The 23248-nt window shown below is 34.8% G+C and overlaps 2 protein-coding genes across 3 annotated transcripts; one reads left to right on the top strand and one right to left on the bottom strand.

The window, feature by feature from the left end:
- Nucleotides 1-2366: 2366 nt before the first annotated feature.
- Nucleotides 2367-5223, bottom strand: LOC144546790 (uncharacterized). Its single transcript, XM_078295350.1, has 6 exons — nt 5010-5223; nt 4711-4866; nt 4560-4626; nt 4023-4088; nt 3522-3579; nt 2367-3015 (listed from the first exon to the last, which is right to left on the bottom strand). The coding sequence occupies exons 1-6, from the start codon at nt 5126-5128 to the stop codon at nt 2564-2566; spliced, it is 918 nt and encodes a 305-aa protein (XP_078151476.1). The 5' UTR covers nt 5129-5223; the 3' UTR covers nt 2367-2563.
- A 729-nt stretch (nt 5224-5952) lies between these two features.
- LOC144547037 (uncharacterized) lies at nt 5953-9870 on the top strand. 2 transcript variants are annotated; one of them, XM_078295638.1, is made up of 3 exons: nt 5953-7493; nt 7578-7780; nt 9495-9869. In XM_078295638.1, exon 1 carries the CDS (start codon nt 6086-6088, stop codon nt 7199-7201), a length of 1116 nt encoding a protein of 371 aa, XP_078151764.1. In that variant the 5' UTR covers nt 5953-6085; the 3' UTR covers nt 7202-7493; nt 7578-7780; nt 9495-9869. The 2 variants fall into 2 exon arrangements, with proteins under 2 accessions (XP_078151764.1, XP_078151763.1); XM_078295637.1 differs by having other exon boundaries at nt 5953-7780; nt 9495-9870.
- Nucleotides 9871-23248: the final 13378 nt, after the last annotated feature.

Genomic DNA, 23248 nt, shown 5'->3' with positions numbered 1-23248 from the left:
CTAATAGTATCTCCAGATGGCAAGATAATATGGCATTTAAAACCCTAATACAACCCTCCAATTGAAGGTGTTTGGAGTACTCTAGTAGTGTTTCCATATGGCAAGATAATATGGCATTTACAGCCGTAATACAATAATTTTATCTAAAACCACGAATGCTTTCTACCTAATTTATGATGACATAATTTCAAGTTATCCATTGCACAAGTATTCATCATTATCGAGAAAGTATTCATCCTCGTTTTGTAAATGCAAATATAAAAACTTAACACATCACTCATCCATCTTTTACACGTTTTTAGAGGTGATTTTTTCTTTGTTCAATCTAACCAATATTTCTGATGATCTGTGAGGAATTTTACAAATTTAAAACCACAAATATTTTTTACACAATTTTATCTTTCAAATGAGATCCATGATGACATACTTTCAAGTTGTCCGTTGCACAAGTAGTCATATCTCATCACGGAAATATTCATATCTCATCGTGAAAGTATTCATCCTCGTTGTGCAAGTGTAAATACAAAAAATGGACACATCACTCATCCATCTTTTACACGTTTTTAGAGATGATTTTTTCTTCTCTGTTCAATTTAAACAATATTTCTGACGATTTGTGAGAAATTTTACAAATCTAAAATCACAAATGTTTTCTACACAATTTTATCTTTCAAATGAGATACATGATGACATACTTTCGAGTTATCCGTTGCATAAGTATTCATATCTTGTCACGCTAATATTCATACCTAAGATATTAAGTATTCATTCATACACATTGAAGTATTCATTCTAAGACATCAAGTATTCATTCGTATACCTTTATTTTTTTCAAAAAAAAATTATATCATTTCTTAGTACACAGTGGCTTAATTTATCATTAATAAAGCTTTGTTCTTTGCAAATAACTCTCTATTTTATGAGGAAAAAGAACATAGACATGAAAGGGATTAATTGCATCCATAGATACAAAAATATTTTGATACGGTCGACAGTGGTGGATCTGACCCGGCAGAGGTGTGCTCAAGTATTCATTCATACACGTTGAAGTATTCATACATGTTGAAGTATTCAACCCGGCAGAGGCGTGCTTGATTGGGATGGAGTGACAGATGATCTCCGGTAAAACGTCCGTTGGAGCGGAGCTGCAGGCATAGATGGGAAAAATAGAGGCGGAGGCGGAGGCGGAGGTATGAGAGGGAGGGAGCTTATCGTATTTACTATTTCGAGGTGGGAGAGGGTGGGAGGTGGAAGAGGGAAGAGGGAGAGAGCTTATCGATAAAAAAACGAAGGCGGAGACGAAGGTGGGAGAGAGAGGTAGATGCAGAGGTGGGAGAGGGAGGTGGGAGAGACGGAAGCGGGAGAGAAAGACGGAGGCATAGGTGGGAGAGAGAGGCGGAGGTGAAGGTGGGAGAGGGAGATGGAAAAGGAAGATGGAGGTGGAAGAGGAAGAGAGAAAGAGGAAAGAAATAAAGGTTGTTAGAAATTGTAGTTATAATTAAAATAGAAAGTTAATTAGTTGGGAGATGAATTGGGGATGGATAGATGGGGATATTATAATTACCCTTTTTTTATGAGAAAAGGTTGTCTATTTTTTATCCACATATCACAATTTAATAAATACACATATTACTAAATAATTCTTAATCTGAATTGATCATTTTAATTGGTCAAATTATATGATAATATATAAATTATAATAATCTTACATATTTGTCTAACATTAGATTCCATGATTCTACATTATACTCTATTTTTATCCTGGAAGTAATAAAAAGAAAATGTCGTTACTGATGCAATATGAACTAGTTGTATGTTTTTCCGTAAAAAATAATTTTGTGGCACAAAATAGATAGCATAATCCAATTCTCATTAATTTTACAAATTAAATATACAATTGCAATTTGTTTTTCAGTCCATTCAGGACACGTGTTTTTGTTTTTCAGTCCATGTTTTTTTTTTCAGTTTATCCCGTCATGTGTGTCGGTTACATAACACGAGTCACATATCGTATTATATGTCTATTTGAGAGACGTGTTGTATTTTGATCGAAAATAGCATATCACAACACATCTCGCAAACTAATCTAATCACATCAAGTAATCAATTTTTTCAATCTTATTTTTATTTTAATTATTTTTCTAATATTTTCTTATTTTTAGTACGACTATTCGCATGACATAATTGCCCTTCATCATTTTAATCACATCACACAAACGAATCACATGACATTATGTGTCCAAATCACGTTACGTTTTTCCTTTTATTTGTGGTTAGGCTGGAAAAAATATAATAAACCCAAATCCTGGCGAGAAGGCGAACAATACAACCAAACACGGCTTAAGATTTGGGCAAAATACACACGATTTCTCCAACTGCATCTTTGAATTTTGCACTAGCTGTCTAGTTGAGAAAACTTGATTAAGAAAATTACAAAGAAATAGAAGACCTATATGGAAAATATAGCCACAACTAAAGAGTAAAATCATTAGCAACTCCTTTCAAAGTACAATTAACACCTATTACCAGACATTATTCTACAGAAAAAAAAAAAATCCTACATTCAACCATCTGACACTTGTACAACTTCATTTCTACATTTTGGACTTAATCCTGATAATTTCTCGTTTGGTTTCAAAGATTCATCGATAGCTACTTTATCATCCATACCATGTTTTTCTAATTCATTTTCAATTTCAGTTTCATTTTTAGGAATTGACACAGAAGATGCTGCCACCTCTGTAACACTGCACATTTGCTGTTTTCTTCTCTCTGTTCTCTTATTTACCAAGGGCATCTGCACGTCTTCATCCGACTCCTCATCGGTAAATACCTCCAACCATTCAATAATCACAGCATAGTCCTTGTTTAATTTTCTTCTTTTTAACTTAGTTGGGCTACAATTCTTAGTAGGCTGCTCTGAATAATAGGATGTTAAGGCATTTGCCTTTGGCGCAATCTCAAATATCCTTTTGACATTTTTACTTGGATTCTGACTAGAGGATGGACTATCACCTGAAAATTTTCAAATTTTCAAAATTTGTCAATAGAGCTCCAACTTTGAAGTATGAGTCCCAAGTACATACCTAATATTACAAAGAGGAGGGATCCAATAACACTCTTTTTTGGTGACACCGGATTACACCCTATATTTTCAAAGTTCAAAGAGTCGATTCAAACCGTTCAACATAATGGATATGTTAAAACATGCTTGCTGATCAAATTTTGCATTTTTCTGAATTTTTTTACTATTTATTAAGATGGGTACAAAAATTCAATGGTCTGAATATAGCGATTTTGTTAAATATTTAATAAATAGTAAAAAAAATTCCAAAAAATGTAAAATTTGATCTGCAAGCACATTTTTAACATATCCATTATGTTGAACGGTTTGGATCGACTGTTTGAAATTTTAAAACTTTGAAAATAGAGAGTGTAATTCGGTGTCACCTAAAAAGGGTGTAATTGGATCCCTCCTCTATTACAAAATGTAAAGAAAAAAAATAAAATTCATAAATGACCTTCTGAGCTCACTCTTTTCCCTTTGAGTCCTGGTGAATCCTGTAGTCTACTTTCATACTGTGAGTAATAAAAAAACATATGTCGTTACTGATGCAATATGAACTGATGGCATGTTTTTAAGTAAAAAAATAAATAATGGCACAAAATAAATATCAAAATCCAATTCTGATTGATTTTACAAATTGAACATGCAAATGCAACATGTATATGAGAGAATCAGTTAAGATATGTAATGACACTAATACAATTATTAGTTGAACTTCAGTACAGTTTCAATGTGATAATATTTCAGTTTAGTTACTTGAGCATTATTATTTAATTCTGTACAAAACTTGCCATCCGGGGCAATTGCAAATGTAAGGAAAACAAAATAACTGAATTGGCCATAAAAAAAATTATTATACAGATAAACAACATTTAACATTTGTACTAATTATTTCTGAACTTCAGAGTACAAATAGAAACCAAGAATTTGAAAGCCAAGAGTAGTGGAGATTTACTTTTACGCTGTCATCTTCCTTTGGAATCTCGTGGCTCATAATTATGTTGTAACCACCATCTGGCCTCTATATAAGAAAGAAATACATAAAACTCTCTACATACAACGGTTTATCCAATTCACACAATTAAGTTCTGAAGGCAAATACTACAATAATATATTTTTTAACAGAACCAATTCACAATCCTAAAACTTTTTTTTAACAAGCAAACAGCCTCCTAAAATTCACGAGTAGAAAGCGAACAGCCAACTAAAATTCACAGTTCTAACTTATTTCTTTCGTTAATTGCACTTGTATATTTTTCTTTAATTTACTTAACATTTCGCTATTGTGGTAAGACTCGAGTTAATGACTGAAAAAATTGCAAGAGTTTGGGTTCTATCAAACAAAGACAACATATTATATTTTACTAATTAAATGTGTACATTTGAGAAAAAGATTCTAAAGTTTACTCAAGAAGTTCAAGATCTATTTCCACACATTTCAAAATTCACAAATTAAGTTAAATATAATAATATAATGAAAAGGCCAACCTACCTCAGGATCATGGACTGTCTTGGAATTGATTGAATTCATGATAAGCTGAAATGTCTGGCCATGGTCACTGCTTAATTAAAGTGAAAATTAAAACTAAGAACTAATAAATCATAAAAAAATACTATTAATTTGCATAAAGGTTTCCTCTTACCTACGATCCCTATTGCCATGATGGATGCACATGTATGCATGGATCATTTCATGAAGCAAAATATTCTTGAGGCAATTGATGCTTTGAGCTCTCAACACAGATACGGAGAGGAGTATATCACAGCCGCCTCCATAGTAATCACAATCACTCGCTCCACTACAGACACCACCAATCCAAAGTACAGTATCAGAAACCTCTCCACATTGAAATGCAAGATCACTTCTTTTTTAGCAAAGAAATGCAAGAACACTTAAAATAAAGACCTACATTGATTGGAGAGGTGAAAGAGAGGAATAAACCTGGGAATAGGGTCGGAGGTCCAGGAAACGGTGCAGGCGCCGAGGGAGTCGTCGAAGTAAAGAGCGTTGTAGTGGCAAAATAGCTCATGCACATCGACGGTCCAAGCTGCTCCTTCCATGGCGATCGCCACCGACTAATTCCGCCTTATAATCGGAGTCAGGCACGAGCGGAGCCGATGAGGATTTCCTTTAGGAGAATCTGAGGTCGTTGATTCGTGATTCTCTAATTGGAAAGTCCGATAGTGCAACCCAACTTTGGAAGATCCGATAATAATAATGGGCTTATTACTGGCCTGTAAACTGGCTTTCGGCTTTGGATTCTTAACGGCCCGAAAGAATTCGGATCCCGTATCACCTTGTTTGTATCCAAGCCGTTCGATCTGCTCTGACACGAATATTGAAGCATTCATCTAAAGATCGGTTTAGATCGAATTCTGATCGGACGTTCTAGATCTAAGATCAAAATTTGGGTTACTGTAGGGGTTCGGAGCAAGATACCATAACCAATTTCGACAAGTATCTATTCGGTACCGGACTGCGTAGAATACTCGCAGACGAGCCAAAGCCCAAAATCACCTATTTCAAATAGGAGGTCGACTTTAAGATTCTGTTAGAATAGAACAGACAAGTCAGATCTCATTTTACACAGTCCGGTACCAAGTTGGATTGAATTCACCAATTTCAGCATTGTGTTTATTCATCTGAGGGAAATAAATCTGCTGAACCTGTTATACAAATCCCAACAGTTAATAGTGTTTGAAATTCGTGCAAAAAACATTTACTTTCTTGAGATTAGCAAATGAGAAAGTTTGAGAGGTTGAGATCTGAATAACAGCAGATTTGTTTCCTCATCTGAGTTGCTGAAAGAAAAATCTCGTTTTTTGGAAAACCTAATAGAGGCTATCAGGTTGGTACAGAATAGAAAAAATAAAAATACAACAGTAGTTGGTAGTTGGTACGCAGACCACAGTACCAGTTCTATATGAACACCACCCCGACCACTGGCTGAAAGAAAAATCTCAAATTATGAAATTAATCAAGTTTGCGAGTTTTCTCGTATCACCGCCGCTTGCACTATGACAAGACCATCGACCGCAAGCCGCCGACGCCTCCGCCGACACCGCCGGAGAGATGACAGATCAACCGTGCGAAACTGGTCGGACCTACCCGACGGACCTCTTCACACTATCCTCACATGCCTCTGTTCCCTAGTCGACTTCATCTCCTTCTCCTCTGTCTGCCGCTCCTGGCGCGCCGTTTCTTCCTTAGTCTCCCCTTCTTTGACAACCTCTCTATTCCCGCCTCTTCTTCTCCGTCCCACCTTTTCACGTTATTCCTTCCTCTCAAGCCTCAGCCTCCTCGACCCCGCCTCCCCTTCTTTCTCTTCCTCGCTCTCCCGCAAATTTGCGTCACTTGGCTTGCTCTCCTATTCCCACGGCCATTTGCTTCGCTTTAAGCGAAATTGCATTGTAATACTCAACCCTTTCACTGGTGATGAACTCTTCTCTCCTCTTGTCCCGCAAGATCGAAAACTTTCCTCCCCTTTTGCCCTGCTTACCTCGCCTCTCTCATCCCCAGACTCAGGTCTCTTACTAATCACCTCTGATACCCTGTTCCACTGGCATATCAACTCACCTTCATGGTCCAGCCACAATCTAAAATATAAACCCAGTGATACAACAACAGTTGCAACCGTTCAAGGGAAGGTGTATGCATTGGACTCTCTAGACACCTTATTTGTGTTAGATGTATCTCCTCAATTGCATCTGAGACCACTTGCAGTTGATGGGCTTGGGGATAGGGCCTTTACTTTTCAACGCTTTCTGGTTGTTTGTGCTGGTGAGCTCCTGCTGCTTCTGTTGGTGCCGACTGACGAGCTGATCTATGCACAGTTTGAAGTATACCGGCTTGATTCCTCAGTGAATGGGACGAGATGGGTGAAGCAGGAAACATTGGGAAATTGGGCGATCTTTGTTGGGTATGACTGTCGGGTACCGGGTCTTGCAGTTGAGAACCCAGAGAGATGGGGAGGGAGAAGCAATTGTGTTTACTTTGCAACAGGGAATGGAGATGGTGATTGGACAGTGATAAAATTGGGAGATGTGATTGATACATCGGACCCAGAATCGCTGCTTTTCAATGCAAAATTTAGAAATCGGCTGTCATTTGCATGGGTTCATCCTGGCTTCTAGGAAATGTGATAGGAAAACTCATGTCCTTGAATGACCTTCTGGCTTTTTTTTTCCAGTTAGTTGTGTTACATGTTGTATTAAGTTTACTTATTTGTTCCTCTTTTTCTTCTTTTTTGATCCCCCCTTTAGCAGAGGAGTAATTGTGCTTCATGATACACACTTTTGCTCAGCATAACTACTACAAATAACTACTTTCTTTCAGGATTGTTCTCTTGAAATACACTATTGAATTTTAATACGCTGATCCGAAACTTTTTCTTCTTCTTTGGAAATGAAAGATTTGTTAATCATGGTGATTGATTGAGTAATTTTTGTTTTTTATTCATTATGTGATAATATAATACAAATTATAACTCAAACGCTTACTGAAGTATAGACTTTCGGATGAGGGAAGACGGCACAATGTTACCATCCGATTGCATTAACCAGATCAACTGAGCCTTAAGCTTGATGCGTGGTGCTGATGCAGGGGCACTGTCACAATTGCACGATTAAAGCCAAACCTCAAATACATGCCAAATCACAGTGACCTGCAAGAAATATTTGTTTGTTGATTTAGCAAGATGGCTTTTCTTAAAGGTAATTTTTGTTTTGGATAATTAATTGTGTTGGGTGTCTGGGATGAGAACTATTCTGTTAAATTGCAGAAGTTAGGTCTATATGTGACATTGTGATATACCAATTTTAGCAAGTTCATATAAATTCATTATGTTCTTCTTCTTTTTTCTGGAAAATGCATATAGGCTAATTTAGTTCAATTTCAATGAAACAATTGTAATTAACTATGGCCAACTTGTAATTATGATGAAGAAATAAACTTTATGTTTTGTTGACTAACAAACTATTTGTCAACCTGCTTAGTGTAGAAAAGTAGAAAGATAAAAAAATAAAAATAAAAGTAATGAGAAGAGTTAGTTTTGACTCTTCCTTTCAAAAGCAGAAACATCGTGTCTAATTTGTAATTTTGATGTGCCTGATATTCAGAAACCATGTTTTAAAATACTAGTACTGCTGATTAAGGGATGCAATTTCGAATAATGTCATGTATTCAAAACACTTATCTTTTTTATTAGTATCGACGTGATGTCATGTATTTATTTATTTTTTTAACATAGAATTTTTTTTGGGGTTTACCTTCTTTTATATGCTTGTATGTATTGGTTTGTTTAATTTCAGTTGCCTATGACATATACTTGGGGTTAAGTGGGTAGTATTTGTGAGGAGTACTTAAGCACTTAACAGTTGCTGCTAAAGGATTTCAAGAGAGAGAAGGGGGGATGGTTGATCAAAAGAGAAGAAAGGAAGGGAGTATAATGAGAATAGTGACTTTTATTTATAAATTAAATACTAAGTGATTTTATGGGTAAATAAAATATTTATATGAATTGGGGAACAAATATAATATATTAAAGAATAGAAATTATGAAGGAGAAGAATATCCAAAAGACAATATGATATTAAACCTTATCTTTTATGATGCTTTCTTATACTCTGAAAGTAGACGGGTAGATAGTAGAAAGGGGGATGGTTGATCGAAAGAGAGGAAAGGAAGGGAGTATAATGAGAATAGTGACTTTTATTTATAAATTAAATATTAACTGATTTTATGGGTAAATAAAATATTTATATGAATTGGGGAACAAATATAATATATTAAAGAATAGAAATTATGAAGGAGAAGAATATCCAAAAGACAATATGATATTAAGTCTTATCTTTTATGATGCTTTCTTATACTCTGAAAGTAGATGGGTAGATAGCATCTTAGCCTTTGCTCCAGAAAGGGTTAACGGAGGGGAGGGAATGAGAGGGAGCGGAAACTTATCAAGTGTCACCTGCTCCATAAAATAAATTCAGAAGGGAGGAAAATGCAAAGCAGGTGAGTATTTCACTTCAAACGGCTGAAAATTGTTACCTTTGATTTGAGGTGTAGCCGAGAGAATGCCATGTTCAGTGCTTTCTCTTGCACCTATTCAGAACTTATTAAAACACATTCCATTTTCCCATATTAAATGGATGTGTTGCTTTGAGGTTCACTCCTCACCACTTGATGTTACTACTATTTTGTAATGTTCATTGAGGTCTTAAAAAATAGATGCAAAAATAGAGCTTAAGCATGGCAGATAGATATTGGAAATTTTGAATTTTGAATTTAAGTTTTTTTTTTTTTTAATGTTCTGTCATCCCAGAAACAATCAGTCATAATGTATTCTGGTTTTGGATTTTTTATTTTAATTTTTGTGTAAGCCTTCAAGTGTCATCAGCCTTCAAGTTTTAATATTCTTTTGTACAGCTATACCGGTAAACTGGTAAACTCTACTTAAATTCGAATATGGTTTCCATCTCATATTGGCTGGTGCAAAATAGTCATATGAAAGAAACGAGGAAAAGATGTAATGTATGATGTTGACAACTACAGCAATGTGATGTATGATTTTGTATATATTATCCGATTTTCTCCTACCTTGGTTTGTACCAGCTCGGATTGGTACGCAGATGTTGAATATGTGAAGATATAAGGATTGTGTTAAAGAAACTAGGAAGAGAAACAAGGCATATTTCACATCAATCGTTGTGTTGCTAACTTGTTGTTAGTGTTGTTGTTTCTTAATTGTTGTGTACAACTAAAGAAATTTGTTTATTTCTGAATATTTTGTGATTTTTGGCTAAACATTTATGCATTTGCGAAATTAGGATAAAATCTGGGCTGAAGTTGAAGAACTTGGTGTTTTGGTGCTTTTTGGGTATGCTTAAAAATAATATCTTTGACTTTTGGGCATGGCTGGTGCCAATTCATTTCCTTTAGAAAATAGCATTCTAATTATGTGTACCACTATGGTATGGTTCTGGTACACAAAATAAAATATATCCTTCTTTTATGATTGATTTTCTGCGTGATGTTATTGACTATGTTTGTTCTTCTTTTCTTTATAGATAATGCTCAGGTGGAAATCTGTTTGTTTTCTTTAGTACTACAATACTAGTAGCAAACTGTTGTTTTCTTCAAAGAGGAGAAAAAAAAATATTAATTATTGAAAATATTAGAGCGTTTGGATTGATAGCATAAACTCAAATGATTATACACAAACACATGTGCCCCACAAGTTGGAAATTTAAACAAATATATTTTGCTGATGATAGCAAAATAGTAATATTTAATATAAAATTAGAAGTCACAAACTTATTTTCTTTAAATAAATCCTTACCTTTCTTACCGTGCCTTCCCTTCACTCTCCTTCTCTTATTCATTTTCTGAATCAGTCCAATACTTGGCGGATGATTATTTTATGATGTGTTTATTTTATAACAAGTATGAAATAAAATCATTGCTTTAACATAAGAATATGCTTTAGCATATTTAAGGAAGCGACTATCTTTCAGTTTAAACTACTTAAATGAACGCATACACTTTACTGGACTTCACACCAACTACAAAAATAAATGTTAAACTAGCAATTCGAACTGCTGAATACGTCACTGTAAAACTATAAATTATACTTTAAATCTCTAAAGATTATGTACAACTACATTAAATTTTAAATTGCTTAGAAAACTACAAAACAACTTAAACCACCAAGTAATATATAAAGAAGTCAAATACATATCAATTTATATTATACGCCATCCAGATATGATAACGAATTTCAAAGAACTTGATTTTCAAGCAATGTTGTAAAACAACGGCTGTTTTGGTCGACTAATCAGCCGATTAGTCGTTGACAGCGATCAAACCGTTATAGACTTTTTCGACTAATCAGCCAATTATTTTCGATTATAACTAATTATTCCCGATTAATTGTTTGACAGTATCATGTCCGTCCGATAAGCGCATGCCGATATTTACAACACTGCTTCCAAGTACACAAAATAGTATTTATCATAATCAAATATCCAATCCTTGCATCTGCTCTCAGTCTGTACTCTTCACTAATCACTATTTTTTTGTAGGCACATGAATTGAGGATACTAACTTGTTATTAGAATTATTTTTTGGGACTTTGCTTCGAAAAAAAAAATTGAAGAACAAAATTAATTTTTAAACTGAAACAAATACTATCAAATAGATTACAGCATAAATAATATATATATTTTTTAATAAGTACTTACATGATAAAGTAAATTAATTTCATACACAGAACTAAATATAGTGCACATATCAATCAACACTTATTAGTTAAAAGTTAGGTAGTTTTTAATCACATGATTAAACTTGATGTATTTATATTAATTGATTCAACGATTAAAAGTACCTAATGATTTGAAACTTAAACCATAACTATTCAGTTGAGGATATTAACTTGTGATGGATGTAGTTGGGGAAGGTCAGAGAAGGGGCATCTAACCACATTATTAATTAGTCTAGGAAAAATACAAAATTATTAGGATTAGATTTGTTAGTTCAAATATTCGATTCTAAAATTGAATGGTTGATAGAAGACGGTCGAATCAGTTTTCAATTCAAGTGGGCCCATCAGACCCCTTTTGGTCTCACAATTCGGCTCAGAATTAGCTCAATTTTGTTGGGTTGATAAGGATTTGTGCTTTGAGTGAGTCTATGGTACTATGCATATTACAATTTGTTACCGTACTACGGCTCTATATTCGAGTTTTCAAATCCTAACGGTCGATCCGAACCGTTCATCTTGTTCTCCATATTAATATGTATTTGGAGACCAAATTTTACATTTTTTGAAATTTTTTTACTATTTTTTTAGATTTATTGAAAATCACTGTTTTTGGATGGTCCAGAATTTTCAGATCAAGTGATTTTCTAAATATCTAAAAAAATAGTAAAAAATGTTCAAAAAATGTAAAATTTGGTCTCCAAACACATATTAATATGGAGAACAAGATGAACGGTTCGGATCGACCGTTAGGATTTGAAAACTCGAATATAGAGCCGTAGCATGGTAACAACCCGTGATATGCATAGTACCATAGACTCACTCTTTGCGGCCATTTTTATTAATATCCCTAAAAAAAAACTTAATTTTAAAAATGCCCCTGTGTGCAACTTTTTTTTAAATATGCCCTGACCGCCTGGACTTCGGGCGGCCCAAAAACCCTGTGAGGCGCCAGGCCCTGGGGCGCCCCATAAGGCAAGTGAGGCGCCAGCCCCCAGGGCGCCCCATGGTGTTTTTTTTTTTTTTTTAATTTATAGATCTTAGTATTTTGATTTGAAGAATTTTGTGAAGAAAAACGGATTAATCTGGACCGCACATCTTAATGGGTAATTTGACTAATCTGGACCGTCGGTTAAAGGATTTTTATGCAATTGACTTCTCTGAAAATAAAATTCTCCGGGATAAACAGGGGCATTTTCATGCAATTTGACTAAACTTCTCTGCAATTGCATGAAAATCCTTTAACCGACGGTCTAGATTAGTCAAATTACCCATTAAGATATGCGGTCCAGATTAATCCGTTTTTCTTCACAAAATTCTTCAAATCAAAATACTAAGATCTATAAAAAAAAAAAAAAACACCATGGGGCGCCCTGGGGGCTGGCGCCTCACTTGCCTTATGGGGCGCCCCAGGGCCTGGCGCCTCACAGGGTTTTTGGGCCGCTCGAAGTCCAGGCGGTCAGGGCATATTTAAAAAAAAGTTGCACACAGGGACATTTTTAAAATTAAGTTTTTTTTAGGGATATTAATAAAAATGGCCGCACTCTTTGTGCTTTTAAATCAATGTTATCAAATTCTTAAATTTATCCAGATGAGGCATGATTTATTGACATCTAGTTAGATTTTGCTGAGGGAGTAAAAAATTGCAAGCGCCGTAGGGTATCTTTCATTTTTCCTTATTAAATAAGGCAGTGTTTTTTTATTTTATTTTAAATATACAGATAAACGCACCGAAATTTTTATAAATACCCAAAAAAAATATAAAATTACAGAATCTACCCACTGTTTGAATTAAATTCGAAAAAATACCCAATCCGGTTATCCAATAACCAGATTTGTGACAAATTTCCGGTCAATAGATTCCCGGACTCAAAACAATATATCCGGTTAACCATTGACCGGAAAATTGTATTTTTTTTAAAAAACATATTTTTTTTAATTTTTTGTATTGAAATATTAGAAATATTGAATATATTTCTTTAAAAATAGATTGAATACAATATAATTTGATTTATTAGAAAGACTGCAACAAATAACCCGGATCAATATTTTTTAGGCCGGATTTTTCGCGGCTGTAAGAAAAATTAATATATTTCTTTATATGTTATTGGAAAAAAAATAAAAATGCTTAGATTCTAAGTTATTGATCCCGGTTCAAAAGTCACTTCTATGTAATCTAGAAAATATTGTGATCCTTCTAGGACATTTAATTTATAAAAAGTTGTATCTATTTTGAGAATTCTTTTTGAATAACAATTATTAAATAACTTAAAGTTTTTGTTTTTTTTCAAAAATAGATACAACTTTTCATAAATTAAATGTCCTAGAAGGATCACAATATTTTCTAGATTACATAGAAGTGACTTTTGAACCGGGATCAATAACTCAGAATCTAAGAATTTTTATTTTTTTCCAATAACACATAAAGAAATATATTAATTTTTCTTACAGCCGCGAAAAATCCGGCCTGAAAAATATTGATCCGGGTTATTTGTTGTAGTCTTTCTAATAAATCAAATTATATTGTATTCCATCTATTTTTAAAGAAATATATTCAACATTTCTAATATTTCAATACAAAAAATTAAAAAAAATTATGTTTTAAAAAAAATGTATAATTTTCTGGTGAATGGTTAACCGGATATATTGTTTTGAGTCCGGGAATCCATTGATCGGAAATTTGTCACAAATCCGGTTATTGGATAACCGGATTGGGTATTTTTCGAATTTCATTCAAACAGTGGGTAGATTCCGTAATTATATATATTTTTTGGGTATTTATAAAAATTTCGGATAAACTCATCTGTCCTGTAACTAAATTATATCTTTGCTATAATTGGAAGTTTGGAACCCTAGAAAAGCCATATCTTATTTAGCCCAACTTCTCTAAAGCTAAGGGTTTATTTGTTCCAAACGAAATAAAAAAAAAATAGGTCATGTTTGATTGTTACTTGAAGAATTAATTTGCTTACTTATTTTATTTTTCTGTTTTACATTTTATTTAAATTATCTCTCTCTGCCTTTTGCTCCATATTATTCTTAAATTAATCAATCGGGAAAGAATAAAATATTGAAAAATAAACTTCAATTTATGACAATAAACCTTACAGACAGAACAAGTAATTTAATTTATTGTATTTTTTTCTTCATTTTATTTTTATGTTACTTTATATTTTACAACTAAATGTGAAGTAAGAGATTTATTCTACATTATCTAATAGATTAAAAAAATAAAAATAAAACAGGATTGCTCATACCAGACTCCATTTTTCCGACATATCTTTGATATATTACAAATTTACAATCATTTTTTTTGTTGACACTTCACAGATAACGTGAAACCACGTTCCACCTGATTTGTTGCGCCAGAACAGGTTCCGTTTAAAGTGACGCCAATATGTTATCCTACCGAATTTTTTATTCATAGAAATAAAATAAAATAAATATTTAAAAAGAACACTACTTTAAAATTTTTGCGAAAACTAGGTAGATCGGGTTTAGCAAACCCGTCCCGCCGAACGGATCTAATTGACCCGTCCCCGTTAATCGTCATTAACCTTAACTAACATCACGGAAAAAAATAAAAAAAATCCTGGACGGGTTTACTGGTCCCGTCCCGCTCCGTAAAAAAATATATATATATGGACGGGTCCTCTTAACCCGTCCCGCTTCGTAAAAAAAAAAAAAATCCCAGGACGGGTTTAAGAATCCCGTCCCGACCCGTAAAAAAAAATATATATATATATGGACGGTCTGCTTGAACCCGTCCCGGGTTTAAAAAAAAATTTAATACCCCGGACGGTTTTGTTAAACCCGTCCCGTCCACTTATTAACGCAGAGAGCTCCCATTTTCACTCCGTTTCAGTCAGATAGTCGCTCATTTTCAGTCTCCTCCACGCAGAAAGCTATAGCAGAAGACGTTCAGACAGAGACAGAAAGAAGTTGTTAATTGCAAAATCAAATTTCAAACAGGTAACTCAATTATATTTTATGCTATATCATTCAGTAATTTTTATAAAATAATTTAATTAATATGATGTAATTTATTCATTATTGTGTAGGTTATGTAATTTTTATTTAATTAATATTAGTTACGAATATATTTCAATAGATAAATTTTGTAATGGTATCACTAAAATGTTATCAAAGTTAATTTGTTTTTACGTAATTATTGAACTTTATATTTGTTCAATTAAATTATTTTGTTATTTTCTGCTATGTCATTCAGTAATTTATGTAAAATAATTTAATTAATATTAGTTATTATTATTATAATAATAATAATAATAATAATAATAATAATATGTGATTTATTTATTATTGTGCAGGTTAATTTATAAAAATAATTAATCATGTTGATGTTGAGGATTTATTTTGGTGGTGAAATACGACAGGGTCGTAAAGGAGTAGAGTATAGTATTAGTCCTCAATTTTCATTGAGTGTGATTGATGAACACGGTTGGTATGATGTGAAAGGTGAAATTTATCGCCAACTTGGATATTCCGAGAATGAATATAACCTAAAAGCACATGCACGGGTTAATGTTGGTACAACAACCCGACGTTATTATGAGAAAATTGAAATCATGTGCGATCAGAGTTGGAGAGGTATTTATATCCAAAGTATGCGTGCCCAAACCCAGTATACTTTTCTTGATTTATACATTGAGTTGGTTCCAATCATCGGTGAAATACAACCGCAGTTATTTGTTAATAGTATGGTACCAGAACCAAATCCAAAACCTCGACAGACCCAACATAGTGATAACTATGCGGGCCCCAATTTCTTCGAACCCTATCAGACACAACAAACACCGAGGTAAGACCCTCAACAGACCCAATATAGTGGTAACTATGCGGGTCCTAGTTTCTTCGAACCCTATCCAACACAACAAACACCGAGGCGAGACCTTTATCTGCATCCTTATCCCAATATGAACGAGTTGTCACCGTCTGTTCAGACAGAATACAGTAATCAGAATAGCCCATGGATCGATCCACCGGAGGCAGCTTATCCTAATACTGATTTTGATGATGTGCCGCAAAGTGATGATGAAGAGGACGCTGACTCATGTGAGGATGATGCTGGTACACCGAGCTGTCTAACAACTCTGACATGAACTGCCCAACGTCATTCGTTCTCTATAAAAATAATGTAGTATTGTAATAAACAAACTCGACGATTATTTGTAATTTCTTGGAGTATTAAATAATTACCTGATATGCCTGGTCAGATCCCGTGTTGCCTTGTGTGGACGTGCCATGATCCTCCGCTCCCTATAATTAATATTTTGCTATCTTAATAAACATAATCGACAACTAATTACAGTATTTTTTTTTATACTTACCAGATCAACCTGACTAGGTCCAGTTTGAAAGCTTCTAAGATATTCATTTAATCCGTCATTTGTTTCTATCCATCTCTCATGATAGTTGGGATTTATGTCTTGTGGCAAGTCAGGGATGTGTTCTGGATTATCACCGTCTGAGATGTCATCGATATTGTCTGGAAGATCGGCCGCCCTCAACATACTTTGCAATTTAGCATCCATACCGTTGTCTCTGAGAAGGCCACAACTTGCTTTCAGAAAAAATTTCCCTATTTTCTTGAGTGCCCTCGATTTCGTCAATCCCATAGCTGCTGATATTATCTTTATCCCTCGTAATGTCTATAAAAAAAAGTGATAAGTACATTTAAAGAATAATAACATCTCATAAATTTTTATAATTTATAAAACTTACATCACGTGTCGATTTCGGGGCACCGAGAATGTACCCTACTTCGCCAATTTCATCTCTGTATTCTGGAATGGGATCATCAAGACCCTCTATGCACCGCTTTCCTAAGAAGATATTGAACATGCCATTTTCCTGGAACCAACTTCGATATGGCAATATGTCATAATGACTCCAATACCCGGTTGGAACAACCAAGTGGTCTCCTGGATTAGATGCCTCATTTACGTAATTCTGGTGCACATTAGACCAATTTACTAGTCCCACATTGGAACTGTGAACAAATTTATGTAACCGGCGTACCTCATCCTCGGGGAGCGGCTGTGCATACCCAAATTGCCTCATCACACGATCTGGATAATAATGCTCAATTATCCAAAAGTGCACAAGTGGCACACGAGCTAGCCATACACCCCTTTCGTCATTAACTCGTGATGGCAGCTTACACAGTATCTGATTTAACAATGCGTTGTAGGGTTCCCAATTTACCATGTAATCTTCGAGCTTCTGCAGTTCGTTGCGGAAGTAACTAACTCCACTCCGATTGTGACCTTGGCGATAATCATGGAGACAACACCACTTATCTCCGAATGGTGGACACTCTTGCTCATTTGGATTGGCCCAATTTGGACTCCAATCATTTAAGGGACGAGGACGGCCGGTCGGTAAACGAGACCAACACCAATGTTGTAGAAGCACATTTGGCCCGAACATAAGCTTTGTTTTACGCTGAACCGCAACAGAAAGGCTTCTGTAGAGATAAACTAGAACAGCCCCACCCCAGTTGTATTGTTCCGGGGAATCAAGATCTTGTAGAAATTGCAAATACATTGCCGGAACCGAATCTCCCGACGAATCGGCAAAAAACATAGACCCGAACAAATCGAGTACATACGCCCTTGTGTACTGGCGTATCTACTCCTCTTTCGGCTCACCCGGGTTCGTATTTGGCATTGCAGCAAATCGAATACGCAACTCCTTCAAACTTATAGCATACCCAGAAATTGTTCGAACCTCTTGCGTTTCGTTTGGCCCCGATCTCTTTTTCTTTTTAAGCACCGCACTTGCAGTCTCATTTCCAAGAAGTTGATCCACTAAGATAGACCAAGTACGGTCTGAAGGACCTGTCACCGGTAACCCTACGATCGGCAGCGCCCAGAGACAAGAAACATCATGCAGTGTAATTGTCATCTCTCCTACGGGAAGATGAAAACTGTGAGTCTCTGGTCTCCATCTCTCCACGAGACCAGCGAGGAGTGCTGGGTCAATCTTTATGTGAGCCATTTGAGAAACCTGATACAAACCGAGACTAAGCAAGAATGGTTTGCAAAGGTCGTTGTACTTAATCCCAGTCCAGATACCTCGAGGGTCCACTCCTACATCTCTGTAATCCTGTCAATGTCATACAATTTAATTAAAGTAAAATATTGTAATTCAAATAGTTATATCATTCTATAAAAAAAAAATTATATGATTCATGGAGTAACTTACATCATCATGGATTCGTGAGACCTTATGTTGGTCATGCGGCATCCATAATAATTTGCTAAAATTATTTGCTGACCATGCCGATTCAAAACCAAAATCATCATGTGCAGCTGCAGCATGTGAAGGGCCACCCGAATCACGACTGCTTGACATTCTGCATGCATGATATTTTTAAAAAAATTAATAACAATCTAAATTTACTAACCACTAATATTATTAAATAAATTACTAAATTAAGAATAGAACCGAACCGAACCGAACTTGGCAAACCACTAATAAAAATTAAGAATATTATTAAATAAATTACTAAAATTACTAACCACTAATAAAAATTAATGACATTCTGCATGAATGATATTCGTGAAACCGAACCGAACTTGGCAAACCAAATTTATCATTCAGTTTTAAAAATAGAACCGAACTGACCCGAACCAAAGTTTTATTTCGGTTTGCTCGGTTTGTTCGGTTCAAACCGAAATATATTAATATTTTAATTAAAACAATTGATTATAAACCAGACTATTAAGAAATAAACTAAGATATTTAGAAATAAACCAGTTATTTCGGTTTTAAATTTTTTTCAAACCGAACCGAACCGAAGTTATAATTCGATTTTGAAAAACCAACCGAATTGATCTAATAAACTGAAATAACCAAACCGATCCAATAAACCGAAATAACCGAACCAATCCAATAAACCGAAATAACCGAACTAATTCGGTTCGATCCAAAACCGAACCGTTTGAACACTCCTAATGAATTCTTCTAAAATGCAATTAACAAATTAATTAAGTTTACTATAATCAATAGTTTCATAACAAATCAAATTAGAAATTAACACATTTCTATACTAATTTAATTTAATTATATTTAAAACAAACCAGAAATAATCGATGACAGAGACGGTTTGAGATGACAGAGGTGGTGCAAAATGAATTTTTACAAAAAATCCGGACAAGTTGCGTTGGTCCGTCCCATGCATCTGCTACTTACTGGGCGGAGTTTCAGAAGCGAGAAGCGGCGGAAGAAAGAAAGAAAAGAAAGAAGGGAAGGGAAGTAAAAAAGAAGTGTGGGACGGGTTAAGAGGACCCGTCTAGGGATTTTTTTTTTTTTTTTTTTTTATGGAGCGGGACGGGCTAAGAGGACCCGTCCAGGGATTTTTTTTTTTTTTTACGGAGCGGGACGGGATGCTTAAACCCATCCAGGATTTTTTTTTTCCGAGATGTTGGTTAAGGCTTAATGATGATTAACCGGGACGGGTTGTGTAGTCCCGTCCGGTGGGACGGGTTAACAGGACCCGATCTACCTACTTTTCGCAAAAAAATTAAAGTAATGCTCTTTTTAAATATTTTTTTTATTTTATTTCTATTAATAAAAAATTCGGTGTTATCCTATTAATTAGCTCAATTGTTTACATCCACACGCTATCTGTTCATTATGTGCAATGTGCACATATCCAGGTTAATAGTTTAAATACAGTGTGTAAAATAAGTCAACTTGAGCAAGTCATAGTGTTTCTATATTCTACGAGGACACCGACCTTTGCCGACAATTTTCAATGTAACTTGATCTCATGTGGCAAATGCACAAACATATATGATATGACAAATATGTATTTTTGAAATTTGTTACGGCAACAAAAGTAATAAAAAGTTTTTTTTTTTTTTATGAAAGTGAATTCTTTTTATAGATGAAAATTAGAGTAATGAATGTGTTGTACGTTAATATGACTTTCTAATAAATTATGGATACAAAAAATTAAATGTGTTTGCAATTATATTTGAGGATAGAGACACAAAAATCATTCCAGTATATTAAGTTTTTGTTGGATGGTTTATAACTTTATATTCATATGAGCAAAATGTTATTTGATGTTATTCAGGTTTCTAAAACCAAATGACAAGCTATAAAAATAATTTATATTTATTATTTAATATTTCTTATCAGTAGTTAGGAACTTATATTAATTAAAAGCAATGCAAATATTTTATATTTATTCTCTTTTGATAAGATGGCGGAAATTAATTACTAAATTTTCCTTCTACATTGCTCTTAGAGGAATATTATAATGTCAATTAAAAGGAGATGAAACTTGACATACTAACTAAAATTAAAAAAAAAAATGTGCACAACATAAAGCTAGCAGCTTATTTGGATGATTTAAATTTATTTTTACTAGATAAAATTAAAAAAATATTATTAATTTCAACACAAAAAATTGCATATGAAAAATATAAAGTTTTTTGCACTTTGGAGGAAAAAGGCAGTTAATTTTGATATGTTAGCACTACAATTATTTTGGAGTATGCAGTAATATTTTTTAAAAAGTTAGAAAAATTCATAAAAATTGAAGAGCAAAATTGAAAAATCGATTTTCATAAATAAAACTTTGAAAATAAACACAACTTACAAGTTACAAGTACTATAGTAACTATACTACTAATATCCCGAAATTTTTAAATATATCATTATTCAAAAAATAATAAACCAAAACACCATTTTTCTGTGGAAATTATAAAAATGACATGGCCGCATCCCCTACCTTTTAAGTGGCCGCATCTAGGAAAAGCGGGTAGAATTTTGGGCCGCTTCTAGGGGCTGCGGCCACCCAATTTTTTTTTTTTTCAGAATGTATTTTTATTTATTTATTGTGTTTTTGGTTTTGATTTATTTGTTGTTTTAAAAATAGTTGTAATTGTTTTTTTTGTCTCTTATTTTGAAAATATTTTACTTTTGTCGAAAGAAATTAACATGTCGTTACGTTTAAATTTTACTGTGACGCCAAAATGATAAAAGATAAAAGCGGAATAGTACGATAAATAAATTGTATATGACAAAATAAGCATCCTGATATAACAAATCACAGTATCTGACATCACTATAGTAAAAAAAAATTAATACTACAACCTAATAGTCAGAAGGAGTGAACGGCTGCCTCGCCCTCCTAGTCCTCATACCCCGAATCAAAACTGTAATCGGTGTATGATCATCCATAGAATCATCTGAGTTATCGGGCGACTGCTGGTCCTCTGCCTGAGCATCCTCTACCTGAGCATCTTGAATCTCAATGTCGGTCGACTACTGGACTGCAGGACCGAATGCTACTGTCTGTCAAGTCTCGGAAGTTGGGAATAAACCGTAGGCACATCTCATGATAGGATCCTCCATGGAGATGGGAGGATACTACATGGAGGTGCCAGCAATGTCCGAGACGGGAGGATACTGAGTCGGCTGTGTGCAGGTGCCAGGAAACGGCGGGAAGGGGTTCGGCTGAACAAACCCTGGTAGATATGCAGGAGGCAACGACTGAGTCGTAATGTAACCCGGAGAATACAAACCATCGGGGTCTGTATTGATATTGAAGCCTAGCCTATCGTCTTCCTACAAATTTACAAATTAGTTATGGATTAAATTTTTTTTTTAAATGCACAAGTTGTATATTTTTAAAAAACATACCTGCGTCTGCGTGGGCTGAGTAAAGAATGCCTAAGTAAGGATCTGCTCCTGAGTAGGGACGGCCTGCTCCTGAGTAGGGACGGTATGCTCTGTGGCGCGCTGGCGTAACATCTCAGTACCTCTGTCGAACGCCTGACCGACAGTCTCTGTATCCCGGACTAAAGCCCAAATAGACTCGTCACCAGCGTACTGGACGTAGATATCTGGCTCATCCGATATGTCATCAATGGCATCACATCCAGACAATCCTGCACATCTCAGGAGAGAGTCGAGGCGCGTCTTGTACCCACATTGGCACACCGCAGGTACATTGTACTTGAGGATGGCTTTCCCAAGCCTCTTCCAGCCCCACACTGTGGCCATTGTCGCCGCTATGACGGAGCTCTTCACCAGATATAAGGCCTGCAAAAATGAGAGTAAAACAATATATAAATGTTGTACATATATAAATATTGCAATTATTTTAAAGTAAACATACCGTAGATGCAAACGGTGTGCCGGCTGGAATGATACCATGAACTCGTCCTCTCCGATTCCTCGGCCTCAGTACGCGCTCGAGAGGGTTATCGGTCATACACCCAACTAAATACACTGTGTACGCGCCATTCTCCTGATACCAATCTCTGTAAGGCCTGAATCAGGGAACAGCTTGCAAGTGATCATCTTCAGAGCATTCATATAAATATAAATTGCAATAAAATTATAATTTTATTAATAATATAAAACTTACCCCCAGTGGCAGCCTCGAAGATACGGTCCTCCACGTTTGGGTACCAAAGAAAGTCTGACACCCGATTAGTGCGGTACTGAATACCGGGCACCACAGATGTCAACGCCTCATCGACGTACTGTGACATCTCAATAGGAGTAGGTATAGGGGCTGCACCTCGACTGAAAGAAGGTATATCTCTCGTAGATGCCATGTTGTATTTTATATTTTGGTTTTATTAGAATTTACAATTATTTTGGTCAATGACTAATTATTTCGGTCCATAACTAATTATTTTGGTCAATAACTAATTTTTTGGACAATTACTAGTTATTTCAGTCCATAACTAATTATTTTGGCCAATAACTAGGTTTGATACATATCTAAACCCTACTCCTACTCTTATTCCTAATCTAAACTAAAAATTGAAATTAGAAAAGAAGAAGAAAATTACCTGATTCGAATGGATTGAGAATCAAATAGAATTGTGACCAAAAATAAAACTAGCGGTCACTATTTATAGGCCTAAGGGGT

This window comes from Carex rostrata, chromosome 30 (assembly GCF_964058835.1).
Source record: "Carex rostrata chromosome 30, lpCarRost1.2, whole genome shotgun sequence".
NCBI classification, from domain to species: Eukaryota; Viridiplantae; Streptophyta; class Magnoliopsida; order Poales; family Cyperaceae; genus Carex; species Carex rostrata.
Note: the sequence above shows the minus strand (reverse complement) of the source record. Positions and strands in the feature narration are given on the sequence as shown.